This window comes from Coregonus clupeaformis, chromosome 5 (assembly GCF_020615455.1).
Source record: "Coregonus clupeaformis isolate EN_2021a chromosome 5, ASM2061545v1, whole genome shotgun sequence".
In the NCBI taxonomy this organism is placed as follows: Eukaryota; Metazoa; Chordata; class Actinopteri; order Salmoniformes; family Salmonidae; genus Coregonus; species Coregonus clupeaformis.
Genome location: NC_059196.1, coordinates 27,927,411 through 27,942,241, shown reverse-complemented (window position 1 = coordinate 27,942,241; position 14,831 = coordinate 27,927,411). Strand labels below are relative to the sequence as shown.

The window sequence follows — 14,831 nt, the reverse complement described above, 5'->3', positions numbered from 1 at the left end:
AGTTGACGTGTACCTATGATGAAAATTACAGACCTCTCTCATCTTTTTAAGTTGGAGAACTTGCACAATTGGTGGCTGACTAAATACTTTTTTCCCCCACTGTATCTCTTCACCTCTATACTACACCAGAGTTACAGTCACGTATATTTTCACCTCTATACTGCACCAGAGTTACAGTCATGTATATTTTCACCTCTATACTGCACCAGAGTTACAGTCATGTATATTTTCACCTCTCTAAGGCCCCTTGTAGCTCAGTTGGTAGAGCATGGCGCTTGCAACGCCAGGGTTGTGGGTTCAATTCCCACGGGGGCCAGTTTGAAAATGAATGCACTCACTTACTGTAAGTCGCTTTGGATAAGAGCGTCTGCTAAAATGTAAAAATGTATACTGCACCAGAGTTACAATCACATATCTTTTCACCTCTATACTACACCAGAGTTACAGTCACATATCTTTTCACCTCTATACTACACTAGTTAAGAGTTACGGTCATGTATGTTCAACATGAAGCCATCCACTCACTCACAGTATTGTTGCATTCCATACCTGTCACAATATCATGTTGTCATAGCGATTATTAGAGTTTGTCATTCTTGCTTTCACATCTACACTGAGTTTACCAAACATTAGGAGCACCTTCCTAATATTGAGTTGCACCCCCTTTTGCCCTCCGAACAGCCTCAATTCATCGAGGCATGGACTCTACAAGGTATCGAAAGCGTTCCCCAGGGATCCTGGCCCATGTTGACTCCAAACCTTCCCAGTTGTGTCAAGTTGGCTGGATGTCCTTTGGGTGGTGGACCATTCTTGATACACATGGGACACTGTAGAGCATGAAAAACCCAGCAGCCTTGCAGTTCTTAACACAAACCGGTGTGCCTGGCACCTACTACCATACCCCGTTCAAAGGCACTTACATTTTTGTCTTGCCCATTCACCCTCTGAATGGCCTACATACACAATCCATGTCTCAATTGGTTTAAAAATCCTTATTTACCCTGTCTCCTCCCCTCCATCTACACTGATTGAAGTGGATATAACAAGTGACATCAATAAGGGATCATAGCTTTCACCTGGAACCACCTGGTCAGTCTATGTCATTGAAAGAGTAGGTGTTCTTAATGATTCCTCACCCCTCTCCCTAAAACCCCAGCCCCTCTCCCTAAAACCCCATCCCTCTCCCTAAAACCCCATCCCCTCTCCCTAAAACCCCAGCCCCTCTCCCTAAAACCCCATCCCTCTCCCTAAAACCCCATCCCTCTCCCTAAAACCCAGCCCCTCTCCCTAAAACCCCATCCCTCTCCCTAAAACCCCATCCCTCTCCCTAAAACCCCATCCCTCTCCCTAAAACCCCATCCCTCTCCCTAAAACCCCATCCCCCATCCCCTCTCCCTAAAACCCCATCCCTCTCCCTAAAACCCCAGCCCCTCTCCCTAAAACCCCAGCCCCTCTCCCTAAAGCATGATGCAGCTTGAGGGAGGTCAGGGCTGAGGGGCAGCTACGCTTTAAAAGAAGCACAGTCAATGGAGCTTTAGAGAAAATGTGTGTATGTGGGCAGTCCAGTTGATTCTGCTTTGATGTAGGTGTGAGTGTGTGAGCATGCATGTGCGTGTGTGTGTGTGTGTGTGTTTCAGTGTGTTAGCTGTCCACTCTACTCTATTTTAGTAAATTGGTTTGCAGATCAATAGGAGGTGATTGATTCCTCCTGTTTATTCTTCAGCCAATCACACACCCACTGAGTGTGAGTGTGTGTGTGTGTGTCTCCAAGGGATGTGCCACTTAAAGTCAGTCCCACACACACACACACACACACACACACACACACACACACACACACGCTGGTTCATCAGTTTTGCCACTACATATGGCTGTCACACTGGCTGTCTTTACATGACACTCTCTTCTGTTCCCTCATATAAACTGTATAGTGTCTCTGTTCCCTCATATAAACTGTATAGTGTCTCTGTTCCCTCATATAAACTGTATAGTGTCTCTGTTCCCTCATATAAACTGTATAGTGTCTCTGTTCCCTCATATAAACTGTATGGTGTCTCTGTTCCCTCATATAAACTGTATGGTGTCGTGTACGTCTGCATTGCTTGCTGTTTGGGGTTTTAAGCTGGGTTTCTGTATAGCACTTTGTGACATCTGCTGATGTAAAAAGGGCTTTATAAATACATTTGATTGATTGATTGATTGAAAAAGCGTTCTGCTGTTTCTATGTGTAACTCTTGTTGTTTCTGTTTCCTCCCAGGATGCTTTACTGCGGCTGGCAGCAGTTGTTGACGTGCGCTCACTCCGAGATGCTCTCAGAGAGACCGTACAGGGGCTACTGCCCGGCGTGGTAAGTACACACAGGGCTGCTGGGTAGTGTAGTTTTTTGGGAGGGGTCAAGCAGCCATTCCTCAAAACTGCACCAGGGTGTTGTCAATTATACATACATTTACGTCATTTAGCAGATGCTCTTATCCAGAGCGACTTACAGGAGCAAATAGGGTTAAGTGCCTTGCTCAAGGGCACATCAACAGATATTTTACCTGGTCGGCTCGGGGATTAGAACCAGCGACCTTTCGGTTACTGGCACAACGCTCTTAACCACTAAGCTACCTGCCACCACGTACAGTGCATTCAGAAAGTATTCAGACCCCTTGACATTTTACACATTGTATTACAGCCTTATTCTAAAATTTATTAAATCTGGGGGGTTTTCTCATCAATCCACACACAATACCCCATAATGACAAAGCAAAAACAGGTTTTTAGAAATGATTAAAAGTAAAAAACTGAAATATCACATTTACTCAGTACTTTGCTGAAGCACCTTTGGCAGCGATTACAGCCTCGAGTCTTCTTGGGTATGACACTACAAGCTTGGCACACCTGTATTTGGGGAGTTTCTCCCATTCTTCTCTGCAGATTCTCTGAAGCTCTGTCAGGTTGGATGGGGAGCGTCGCTGCACAGCTATTTTCCGGTCTCTCCAGAGATGTTCGATCGGGTTCAAGTCCGGGCTCTGACTGGGCCACTCAAAGACATTCAGAGACTTGTCCCGAAGCCACTCCTGCATTGTCTTGGCTGTGTGCTTAGGGTCGTTGTCCTGTTGGAAGGTGAACCTTCGCTCCAGTCTGAGGTTTCCTCCAGACGTGACGCTTGGCATTCAGGCTAAAGAGTTCAATCTTGGTTTCATCAGACCAGAGAATCTTCTTTCTCATGGTCTGAGAGTCCTTTAGGTGCCTTTTGGCAAACCCCAAGCGGGCTGTCATGTGCCTTTTACTGAGGAGTGGCTTCCATCTGGCCACTCTACCATGAAGGCCTGATTGGTGGAGTGCTGCAGAGATGGTTGTCCTTCTGGAAGGTTCTCCCATCTCCACAGAGGAACTCTGGAGCTCTGTCAGTGACCATCGGGTTCTTGGTCACCTCCCTGACCAAGGCCCTTCTCCCCCGATTTCTCAGTTTGGCTGGGCGGCCAGCTCTAGGAAGAGTGTTGGTGATACCAAACTTCTTCCATTTAAGAATGATGGAGGCCACTGTGTTCTTGGGAACCTTCAATGCTGCAGACATTTTTTGGTACCCTTCCCCAGATCTGTGCCTCGACACAATCCTGTCTCGGAGCTCTACGGACATTCCTTCTACCTCATGGCTTGGTTTTTTGCTCTGACATGCACTGTCAACTGTGCAACCTTATATAGACAGGTGTGTGCCTTTCCAAATCATGTCCAATCAATTGAATTTACCACAGGTGGACCAATGAAGTTGTAGAATCATTTCAAGGATGATCAATGGAAACAGGATGCATCTGAGCTCAATTTCGAGTCTCATAGCAAAGGATCTAAATACTTATATAAATAAGGTATTTAAGTTATTTATTTGTAATACATTGGCAAAAATGTCTACAAACCTGTTTTCAGTTCGTCATTATGGGGTATTATGTGTAGATTGATGAGGATTTTTTTGTATTTAATCAATTTTAGAATAAGGCTGTAACGTAACAAAATGTGGAAAAGTTCAAGGGGTCTGAATACTTTCTGAATTCACTGTAAGTGTGTATGTTCAGTATGAGTGCCAGGGGCAGAGCTAGGGTCAGAGGGGGCGGGGCTTTCTCCAGGGGCCCTTCTGACCAAATAATTTAACAAAATGAATAGCTGATATGGCCTATTATAAGCACACATTAGTCATCATCTCTAGTGATGTTATCAGTTAACCGTAAGTTGGTTAGCCGCCAAAAATACATGCTTATCGATCTGTAGGTTAATTTACATAATTTTGTGGAATTAAATTGCTGTGCGTGTATTTCTGCCTATTTTAGGCTATTTATTATATATATATTTATATTTATTTATTTATATATTTATATGCATACTGCACCCTAGCGGAATATCCAACTAGCTCTCACAGTCTCATGTCAGAATTAGACTTTCATCCATGTTTCTCAAACGTCACATTTCACCTGTCGCGCAGAGAGAGCTCACACTCACAGCTCTTCAAACATGAGTTCTTATAAGCCCTGTCATTGTGCAATATTTCTACATGCAATCGTGTGTGAAAATAGAGATATTCTTCATTGTTTGAAACCTGGAAGTTTTACTTCAAAGCCTATTACGAGGCATGTCTTCCCTTGCTTCAAACTGTAGGGAATTATTTTATATTTTAAGACTTCCTCATGCCATTGAAACCAGCATTTCTCTCTTGTTCTGTTGGTTTTCATATCGACTTTCTTTCGTTGTCCAGAAGCAAAAGGCACAATTCTATACATATTAGCAACCCATTCTAGTTGTTGCATCTTTACATTCCCTCGATTAGATGTTCACCTCTGTCACATGAAACCGCATCAGTTATGCTTTAGAACAAACTTTTCCTGCTAATTGGATTTTCATAAATGTTTTTCCATGTTGTTTTACGTTGGCTGCTTCATTACAGTAGCCTAGTTGCATGTTCAATAATGGCCTATAGCCTCTTGGCCATTAACTATGAACATTAAAACATTTTGGTACTGAATTAATTAGGCTGTTAGTAAGATAACAAAAGTAGTTTTAAACTAACAAACTATTATTAGTAAATAAATGACTAATCATTTTGAAGAACCTGGTCCCTCCCAGCAGCCAACCAGGGAGCCACTCAGGGGGGTACAGCGACAGACACAGGTGTACTGCACATTACTTTATAAATTAGCAACACCAGCTCAGACCAATTTCGGTATTTAATTAAATCATATTATATATCATATTATAAATACATTTTGCCATGTTTTGTTGTGTTAAATAATGTTTTTTATTTGGTTTTTGGTAAGCTATAAAACAGTACCACTCAAAAGTTTGGACACACCTACTCATTCAAGGGTTTTTATTTATTTGTAATATTTTTTACATTGTAGAATAATAGTGAAGACATCAAAAGGATGAAATAACACATATGGAATCATGTAGTAACCAAAAAAGTGTTAAACATATCCAAATATATGTTATATTCTTCAAATAGCCACCATTTTCCTTGATGACAGCTTTGCACACTCTTGGCATTCTCTCAACCAGCTTCATGAGGTAGTCACCTGGAATGCATTTCAATTAACAGGTGTGCCTTCTTAAATGTTAATTTGTGGAATTTATTTCCTTCTTAATGCGTTTGAGCCAATCAGTTGTGTTGTGACAAGGTAGGGGGGGTATACAGGAGATAGCCCTATTTGGTAAAAGACCAAGTCCATATTATGGCTAGAACAGCTCAAATAAGCAAAGAGAAACAACAGTCCATCATTACTTTAAGACATGAAGGTCAGTCAATACGGAACGTTTCAAGAACTTTGAAAGTTTATTCAAGTGCAGTCGCAAAAACCATCAAGCGCTATGATGAAACTGGCTCTCATGAGGACCGCCACAGGAATGGAAGACCTAGAGTTACCGCTGCTGCAGAGGATAAGTTCATTAGAGTTACCAGCCTCAGAAATTGTAGCCCAAATAAATGCTTCAAAGAGTTAAAGTAACAGACACATCTCAACATCAACTGTTCAGAGGGGACTGTGGGAATCAGGCCTTCATGGTCAAATTGCTGCAAAGAAACCACTACTAAAGGACACCAATAAGAAGAAGAGACCTGCTTGGGCCAAGAAACATGAGCAATGGACATTAGACCGGTGGAAATGTGTCCTTTGGTCTGGAGTCCAAATTGAAGATTTTTGGTTCCAACTGCCGTGTCTTTGTGAGACGCGTGTGAGTGAACAGATGATCTCTGCATGTGTATTTCCCACCATAAAGCATGGAGGAGGAGGTGTTATGGTGTGGGGGTGCTTTGCTGGTGACACTGTATGTGATTTATTTAGAATTCAAGGCACACTTAACCAGCATGGCTACCACAGCATTCTACAGCAATTCACCATCCCATCTGGTTTGGGCTTAGTGGGACTATCATTTGTTTTTCAACAGGACAATGACCCAACACACCTACATACTGTGTAAGGGCTATTTGTCTAAGAAGTAGAGTGATGGAGTGCTGCATTAGATGACCTGGCCTCCACAATCCCCCGACCTCAACCAAATTGAGATGTTTTGGGATGTGTCGGACCACAGAGTGAAGGAAAAGCAGCCAACAAGTGCTCAGCATATGTGGGAACTCCTTCAAGACTGTTGGAAAAGCATTCCAGGTGAAGCTGGTTGAGAGAATCCCAAGAGTGTGCAAAGCTAGCTATTTGACGAATCTCAAATATAAAATATATTTTGATTTACTATATGATTCCATATCTTGGGCTCCCGAGTGGCGCAGCGGTCTAAGGCACAGCATCTCAGTGCTTGAGGCATCACTACAGACCCCTGGTTTGATTCCAGGCTGTATCACAACCAGCCGTGATTGGGAGTCCCATAGGGCGGCGCACAATTGGCCCAGCGTCGTCCGGGTTTGGCCGGTGTAGGCCGTCATTGTAAATAAGAATTTGTTCTTAACTGACTTGCCTAGTTAAATAAAGGTTAAACAGATATGTGTTATTTCATAGTTTTGATGTCTTCACTATTATTCTACAATGTAAAAATGAAGAAAAACCCTTGAATGAATAGGTGTGTCCAAACTTTTATCTGGTAGTGTATATATATTTTTATCTGCAGGAACAGGGGGCGGTCACACCCATGGCCCTGCCCCCCATGCTAGCTTTGCTTCTGATGTGTGTGTGTTATCTTACAGGAGTGTGTGTGTGTGTACGTGCTGGAGGGAGACTCGAGGCTGCAGTGTGACGACCCAAGACATGAGCTGCCAAAGGAGGGGAAGATCAGGTATGAAACCATCTGTGTGTGAGTCCATGTGGTATGAAACCCTCTGTGTGTGAGTCCATGTGGTATGAAACCTTCTGTGTGTGAGTCCATGTGGTATGAAACCCTCTGTGTGTGAGTCCATGTGGTATGAAACCCTCTGTGTGTGAGTCCATGTGGTATGAAACCCTCTGTGTGTGAGTCCATGTGGTATGAAACCTTCTGTGTGTGAGTCCATGTGGTATGAAACCCTGTGTGTGAGTCCATGTGGTATGAAACCCTCTGTGTGTGAGTCCATGTGGTATGAAACCCTCTGTGTGTGAGTCCATGTGGTATGAAACCCTCTGTGTGTGAGTCCATGTGGTATGAAACCCTCTGTGTGTGAGTCCATGTGGTATGAAACCCTCTGTGTGTGAGTCCATGTGGTATGAAACCCTCTGTGTGTGAGTCCATGTGGTATGAAACCCTCTGTGTGTGAATCCATGTGGTATGAAACCCTCTGTGTGTGAGAACATGTGCAACAGATGTCGTTGTGTGGTAAATGTCAGATTAGGAGATAGACAGAATATCATCTACACTTCCTTTCTTCAAGGGACTGATAAAAAACTGGAGAGAAGATCAGCAGGTATGGATAGAAGGGGGGAGGGAGGGATGGAGAGAGGGAGTCTGGAGTCTTTCTGTCAGTCCAGTCTGAGTGACAGGTGTATCACCATCACCTTTCATAGAGATGTCACAGAGAAAACATTCTGAAATATACCACGCCTCTCTCTCTCCCTCTCTCTGTCTCTCTCTCTCTCTCTCTCTCTCTCTCTCTCGCTCTTTCTTACACTCTCTTTCATTCTCTCTTTTTTTTCTCTCTCTCCGTCTCTCTCTTTCTCTCTCTATTTCTCTCTGTCTCTCTCTCTCTCTGTCTTTCTCTCTCTTTCTCTCTTTCTCTCTTCATCTCTCTGTCTCTTTCAGTAAGACTCTGATCGTCTTCTCTGTAAGTGATCTCTACAGGTTCAATAGCTCCCTCCTACCCTAGCTTAGGAACACACACACACACACATAGACACACACACACACACACACACACACACACAGACTGAATAGCCTTGTCGGAACCTAGCTTTGGTAAAATCAACATTGCATTATTCATGAGAGTTTCTGTCTCGGACTAGAGCCCTCAAGCCTGACACACATACACACACATGCACACACGCACACACACACACACACACACACACACACACACACACACAAATATCTGCATGCTGTGCACACCTGCAAGCAACCGCTGACACAATCTGTTGGCTGTGTGTGTGTGTGTGTGTGTGTGTGTGTGTGTGTGTGTGTGTGTGTGTGTGTGTGTGTGTGTGTGTGTGTGGTCCTTGAGCGCTACAAATTGTGCAGACTCTTCCAACCCAATTCTAACACCTGAGTTGATTAGCTGAAACTAAGCCCTGCTCAACCTGTACATCTCTGGAGTCAAACGTGGGGAACACTGCTGTTGTAGAATGCACGCCTCTGTTTGTATAGAGGGTATCTCATCTAATTGTGCTGTAACGAGACTATCGATCCTGTCTGTCCTCTGCCATGCCCATCGGCCATCACAAGCAATACTGACTGCCTTGTGTGTGTGTGTGTGTGTGTGTGTGTGTGTGTGTGTGTGTGTGTGTGTGTGTGTGTGTGTGTGTGTGTGTGTGTGTGTGTGTGTGTGTGTGTGTGTGTGTGCAGCATTAGTTCATATTGGAACAGATGTCTTTTCTCGCAGATTAGCATGAGAAAGGTGCTCTCTGTATTATCATACGAGACAACAGTGACACACACAAACACACACACCCATGGGACACCTGTCACTATCACACCTGTACAAACACCTGGCTCTGGGAATTACATTGATTTGATTTATTTCAGTAGACAATAAGTGATGAATTTTTTATAAAGCTGTCTTTGTATTGTATTCTCTATAGGGAAACAGCCCCCCACCCCCCACTGAGGGTTGTTCTAACATCCCCACTCTGTGTTTCTCAGGGATATGGTGGACCAGTTGAAGAGGTGTGTGTGTGCAGGTCTACCTCCCTCAGAACTGCACGAGAAACACAGGAGCAGCCTCGCAGCACCCCTCCCACCCCACAGACGAGGTTTGTCTGTCTGTATGTGTGTGTGTGTGTGTGTGTGTGTGTGTGTGTGTGTGTGTGTGTGTGTGTGTGTGTGTGCTTACGTTTGTGTGTGTAAGCTTTCACACTGGAGGGTGTGGAGGTGTCAGAGAAGAGGAGGTGGAAGAGGAGGAGGGTGTGGAGGTGTCAGAGGAAGAGGAGGAGGAGGAGGAGGGTGTGGAGGTGTCAAACGAAGAGGAGGAGGAGGAGGAGGGTGTGGAGGTGTAAGAGGAAGAGGAGGAGGAGGAGGAGGGTGTGGAGGTGTCAAAGGAAGAGGAGGAGGAGGAGGAGGAGGAGGAGGAGGAGGAGGAGGAGGAGGAGGAGGAGGAGGAGAAGGATGGTGTGGAGGTGTCAGAGGAAGAGGAGGAGGATGAGGAGGGTGTGGAGATGTCAGAGGAAGAGGAGGAGGAGGAGGAGGAGGAGGAGGAGCGTGTGGAGGTGTCAGAGGAAGAGGAAGAGGAGAAGGAGGAGAAGGAGGAAGAGGGTGTGGAGGTGTCAGTGGAAGAGGAGGAGGAGGAGGAGGAGGGGGTGTCAGAGGATGAGGGTGTGGAGGTGTGAGGTGTGAGAAGAAGAAGAGGAGGAGGAGGGGGTGGAGGTGTGAGAGGAGGAGGAGGGTGTGGAGGTGTGAGAGGAGGAGGAGGAGGAGGGTGTGGAGGTGTGAGAGGAGGAGGAGGAGGAGGGTGTGGAGGTGTGAGAGGAATAGGAGGAGGAGGAGGAGGAGGAGGAGGGTGTGGAGGTGTCAGAGGAAGTGGAGGAGGGTGTGGAGGTGTGAGGTGTGAGAAGAAGAGGAGCAGGAGGGTGTGGAGGTGTCAGAGGAAGAGGAGAAGGGTGTGGAGGTGTGAGGTGTGAGAAGAAGAGGAGGAGGAAGGTGTGGAGGTGTGAGAGGAGGAGGAGGAGGAGGAGGGTGTGGAGGTGTCAGATAAAGAGGAGGAGGGTGTGGAGGTGTGAGGTGTGAGAAGAAGAGGAGGAGGAGGGTGTGGAGGTGTCAGAGGAAGAGGAGGAGGGTGTGGAGGTGTGAGAGGAGGAGGAGGAGGAAGAGGAGGAGGGTGTGGAGGTGTGAGAGGAGGAGGAGGAGGAAGAGGAGGAGGGTGTGGAGGTCTGAGAGGAGGAGGAGGAGGAAGAGGAGGAGGGTGTGGAGGTCTGAGAGGAAGAAAGGATGAAGAGAAAATAGGGAACATGAGATGATGATTACATCATACAGGGAGCTGTGGAATGACGTGGGAGCGAGAGAGAGGGAATATTAGAGAGAGAGAGTGAGAGCAGGGGAGTGAGAGAGGGGGAGTGAGAGAGAGATAAGGAGAGGGAGATGAGAAATGGACCAGCAGTGAGAGGGAGGCTCAAATGAAACAACAGAATGTGTGAATCTCAGCATCACTCTCTCTCTCTCTCTCTCTCTCTCTCTCTCTCTCTCTCTCTCTCTCTCTCTCTCTCTCTCTCTCTCTCTCTCTCTCAGCTGTGATCATTCCTCTCCTGGATCAGGGAGTGGCCATCTCAGTCTTACTGGTGAGTGAGACCCAGACCGACATTTTGTGGCGAAGCTGGTCTGGAGACAACTAAAGCATCACAACCATCGGCCAATTTCTACTCATTCCTCCTGTCACTATCAATGTATCGTTCTCTCTCTCCCCCCATCTCTTTCTCTCTGAGGGCTTCATTAGTCAGTGTGTTGGCCTCTAGGGGTCTCTGCTCTACTCAACTGTCACGAATCCCCCTAGGGGTCAGGGGTTAGGGTTCAGCAGGCTGCATTCACAGCGGTCCCAGGTCACAAACACACAAACACACACACACAGTGTCAGAGTCCCAGGTCTGTGTCTGTTTGTCTGGTATGTGGGTCAGTGGGCTGACATGAGGTTTATGTGACAGACACTATTTACCTATATATATTTTTATTTTTTTTATTTTTTATGTTTTATTTTTTTATTTCACCTTTATTTAACCAGGTAAGCCAGTTGAGAACAAGTTCTCATTTACAACTGCGACTTGACCAAGATAAAGCAAAGCAGTGCGATAAAAACAACAACACAGAGTTACATATGGGGTAAAACAAAACATAAAGTCAAAAATACAACAGAAAATATATATACAGTGTGTGCGAATGTAGTAAGTTATGGAGGTAAGGCAATATCACACATTATACACTCTGTATATACCACTGTGTGTGTGTGTGTGTGTGTGTGTGTGTGTGTGTGTGTGTGTGTGTGTGTGTGTGTGTGTGTGTGTGTGTGCGTGCGTGCGTGTTAGGCCGAGGAGCTCACTTTTAAGTGGTAGTTAAGCTTTAAACAGCTAAAGGTTTGGTGGACACACACACTTTGAGCAGTTGTGTGTGTCACGTGTCTCTGCTCTGTCATAGGTGGGCTGTAAACCGCTGAGTGATCAAGACCAACAACACCTCAACACTCTGGAGAAACATGTAAGAAACACAGCCACAGAATAATACCCACAGAGACACCCACAGAGACACCCACAGAGACACCCACAGAGACACCCACAGAGACACCCACAGAGACACCCACAAAGACACCTACAGAGACACCCACAGAGACACACATAGAGACACCCACAGAGACACCCACAGAGACAACCACAGAGACACCCACAGAGACACCCACAGAGACACCCACAGAGACAACCACAGAGACACCCACAGAGACACACACACAGAGACACACCCACAGAGACAACCACAGAGACATACCCACAGAGACATACACACAGAGACACCCACAGAGACACCCACAGAGACACACCCACAGAGACACCCACAGAGACATACACACACAGTCTATGAAGCAGTGTGGGTAGCTCAGAGGCATTACGTCTAATGGTGTACTGTAAGGCCACTGACATTGACTTGATCTGTTTTATTGATCTGTTTTATTTATATGTTTTATAGTTCTGTAGTAATAGGATTGATTTTAGGCCTCCAGTTTCCTGACGCGCATTTGTGTGTGTAGGACGGCAGGTAGCATAGTGGCTTAGTGGTTAAGAGCGTTGAGCCAGTAACCGAAAGGTTGCTGGTTCTAATCCCCAAGCCGACTAGGTGAAAAATCTGTCGACGTGCCCTTGAGCAAGGCACTTAACCCTAATTGCTCCTGTAAGTTGCTCTGGATAAGAGCGTCTGCTAAATGACTAAAAAGTAATTGTGTGTGTGTGTGTGTGTGTGTGTGTGTGTGTGTGTGTGTGTGTGTGTGTGTGTGCGTAGGCGGCTGTAGCGTGTAGGAGGGTACGGACCCTGCAGTCAGCCAATCAGAAGTCTCTCGTCAGCCTGTCACCGATCCAGCCCCACAATGCACTGCTCCGGCCTGACCCCACAGACTACTGTGACCTGGACCGCAAGATTCTACAGCTGTGTGGTACACATCTAGCACACACACCCACACACACACTTCTCTCTTGGGCCAGATAACGGTAATGCAGAAGAACTGTATGAATAAAAGTCTATGAATTTAGATTGGATGCATCTGTAAAAAGAGGGATACATCTGTGAATAACAACAAGAGTGTGAAAACAGGCTAAACACAGTATTTTCCAGCTTTGCTAAAACTTTGCGTAGAAACTCATGCATAATAAAACTGACTAGCTGTTGCCCAAGCTTACTGCTGTATATACACACACACACACACACACACACTCCCTCTATTGCTCTCTTTTCCTTCTTCCCTCATTCCACTTCTCCTCTGTATAATTCTGTCTCTCCATCAGTGGTCTGGACCACACAGCATCCACCTCTCCCTCTCCTTCTCTTCCCTGTCTTCATTATTAGTCTCTGTGTTCTTTCTACCCTCCTCTAACCCTCTGTCTCTTCTACCCCTCCCTGGTTGGTTCCCTGGTTCATTCTTCGTTTTGTCTTCCCTGGTTTATTACACATTTCTTCTCGTTATTCTTCCATTTTTTCATCTTTAACCCCCCCCCTCTCTCTCTCTCCCTCTCTCTCTCTCTCTCTCTTTCTCTCTCTCTCTCTCTTTCTCTCACTCTCTCTCTCTCTCTCTCTCTCTTTCTTTCTTTCTCTCTCTTTCTCTCTCTCTCTCGCTCTCACTCTCTCTCGCTCTCTCAGGTGAGCTGTATGACCTTGATGCAACTACTCTTCAGCTTAAAGTAATCAATTATGTAAGTATTGGAGATCTCATACCATCCCTGTACACATGAAGACACAAACACACACACCCACCCTATCCTTTCATCTTTCACTCTCTATTCCGAACATATACAATTTGGTAGACTATTTGGTTTTTACAAATAACCATTCAAATACTCAAATAAAAGTATTTGTTTTGGGCTGTGTATTTGAACATACTCAAATATATAGAAAAATTGACCATGTCCAAATACACGTAGTTCCGTTTCTAAATAGTAGACATTTAGGTATGCGAAAAAATTAAGTTGTATCGTTTTTTCGGAAATGTAGTATGCTTTAATAAATGCCAGGATGTCGTACTCATTTTGTCTTTTCATTTAGTAGAATTTGTTGCACACTATTGAGGTAGAGAAGCGTATTTCAAGACCCACGTGTGTCTGACAACAGCTGATAATCAGCTGAGGGGACGCACTGTACCAAAATTAACGAATGGCGGGAATATTTAACCTTTATTTAACCAGGAAAAGACCCTTGAGGTTAGAAACCTCTTTTTGGAGGAGGTCAGCAGGAAGTAGTCAGCGTGTACACACAACACAAGAAGACAATGCAATATATTAAAAACAATTACAGTTGCGCATTAGATTACTACAGTTTTTTACAATCACTTTGGCACTAATTTCAGAACCTTGACGTCATTTTTCAAAACTCTAGACACAAAATGGTCATCACTTGTAACACAGGCTGTCCAATGTTCAAAACATTGCATTGTGCATTCATATCTTTAAAGAAATCTTGCACTTGCACAATCATTGGTTCAAAAAACTAATTTATTGTGAAATACCAATGAAACGTTAATTTAGATCACCCACACACAAGCAACCGATAGTTTCACTGTGTCATTGTTCGTACAATCATTAAATATTGTAGTACAAAATAGGTGATACATGTTTCATTATGGTACTACATGTAAATACATCCCTGTAAAAGTACTGCTGTAGTAGAGAGAATACTACAGACTGTCAAGGGGTGCTGAAGGTGGGTGTGGTGCAGGAATCAAGCGCAGGACGCAGAAGCTCAGTCCAAAAGACTTTAGTGAAATATTCACGTAGTAAATGAGCACAATAAGCCCGGAGGCGAAATAACGGCGCACACAGGCATCAAACAAACGGCGCACTAACATGTGTAAAAACCTCTCCAAAACACTGGAGGGAAATACGTAGCTCAAACACCAAAACAGAAGAGCAATCACACACAAACACAGACACACACAACGAGAACTAAATAGGACACTAACGAGGACTAACTAGACACAGGTGTACAACATCAAGACAAAACCAAACGAACATGAAACATAGATCGGTGGCAGCTAGTACTCCGGGGACGACGACCGC

The 14,831-nt window shown here is 45.0% G+C and overlaps 1 protein-coding gene across 4 annotated transcripts in view; it reads left to right on the top strand.

Moving 5' to 3' along the window:
• Nucleotides 1–14,831, top strand: part of LOC121566751 (cGMP-dependent 3',5'-cyclic phosphodiesterase-like) — a 246,512-nt gene that overhangs the window by 204,148 nt on the left and 27,533 nt on the right. For all 4 annotated transcript variants that reach the window (XM_045213851.1, XM_045213853.1, XM_045213852.1 and 1 more), the window contains 7 exons: nt 2,258–2,347; nt 7,163–7,251; nt 9,241–9,350; nt 10,819–10,868; nt 11,716–11,775; nt 12,568–12,718; nt 13,420–13,472. In XM_045213851.1, the coding sequence (XP_045069786.1) occupies nt 2,258–2,347; nt 7,163–7,251; nt 9,241–9,350; nt 10,819–10,868; nt 11,716–11,775; nt 12,568–12,718; nt 13,420–13,472 (603 nt within the window). The remainder of the gene's footprint in view (nt 1–2,257; nt 2,348–7,162; nt 7,252–9,240; nt 9,351–10,818; nt 10,869–11,715; nt 11,776–12,567; nt 12,719–13,419; nt 13,473–14,831) is intronic.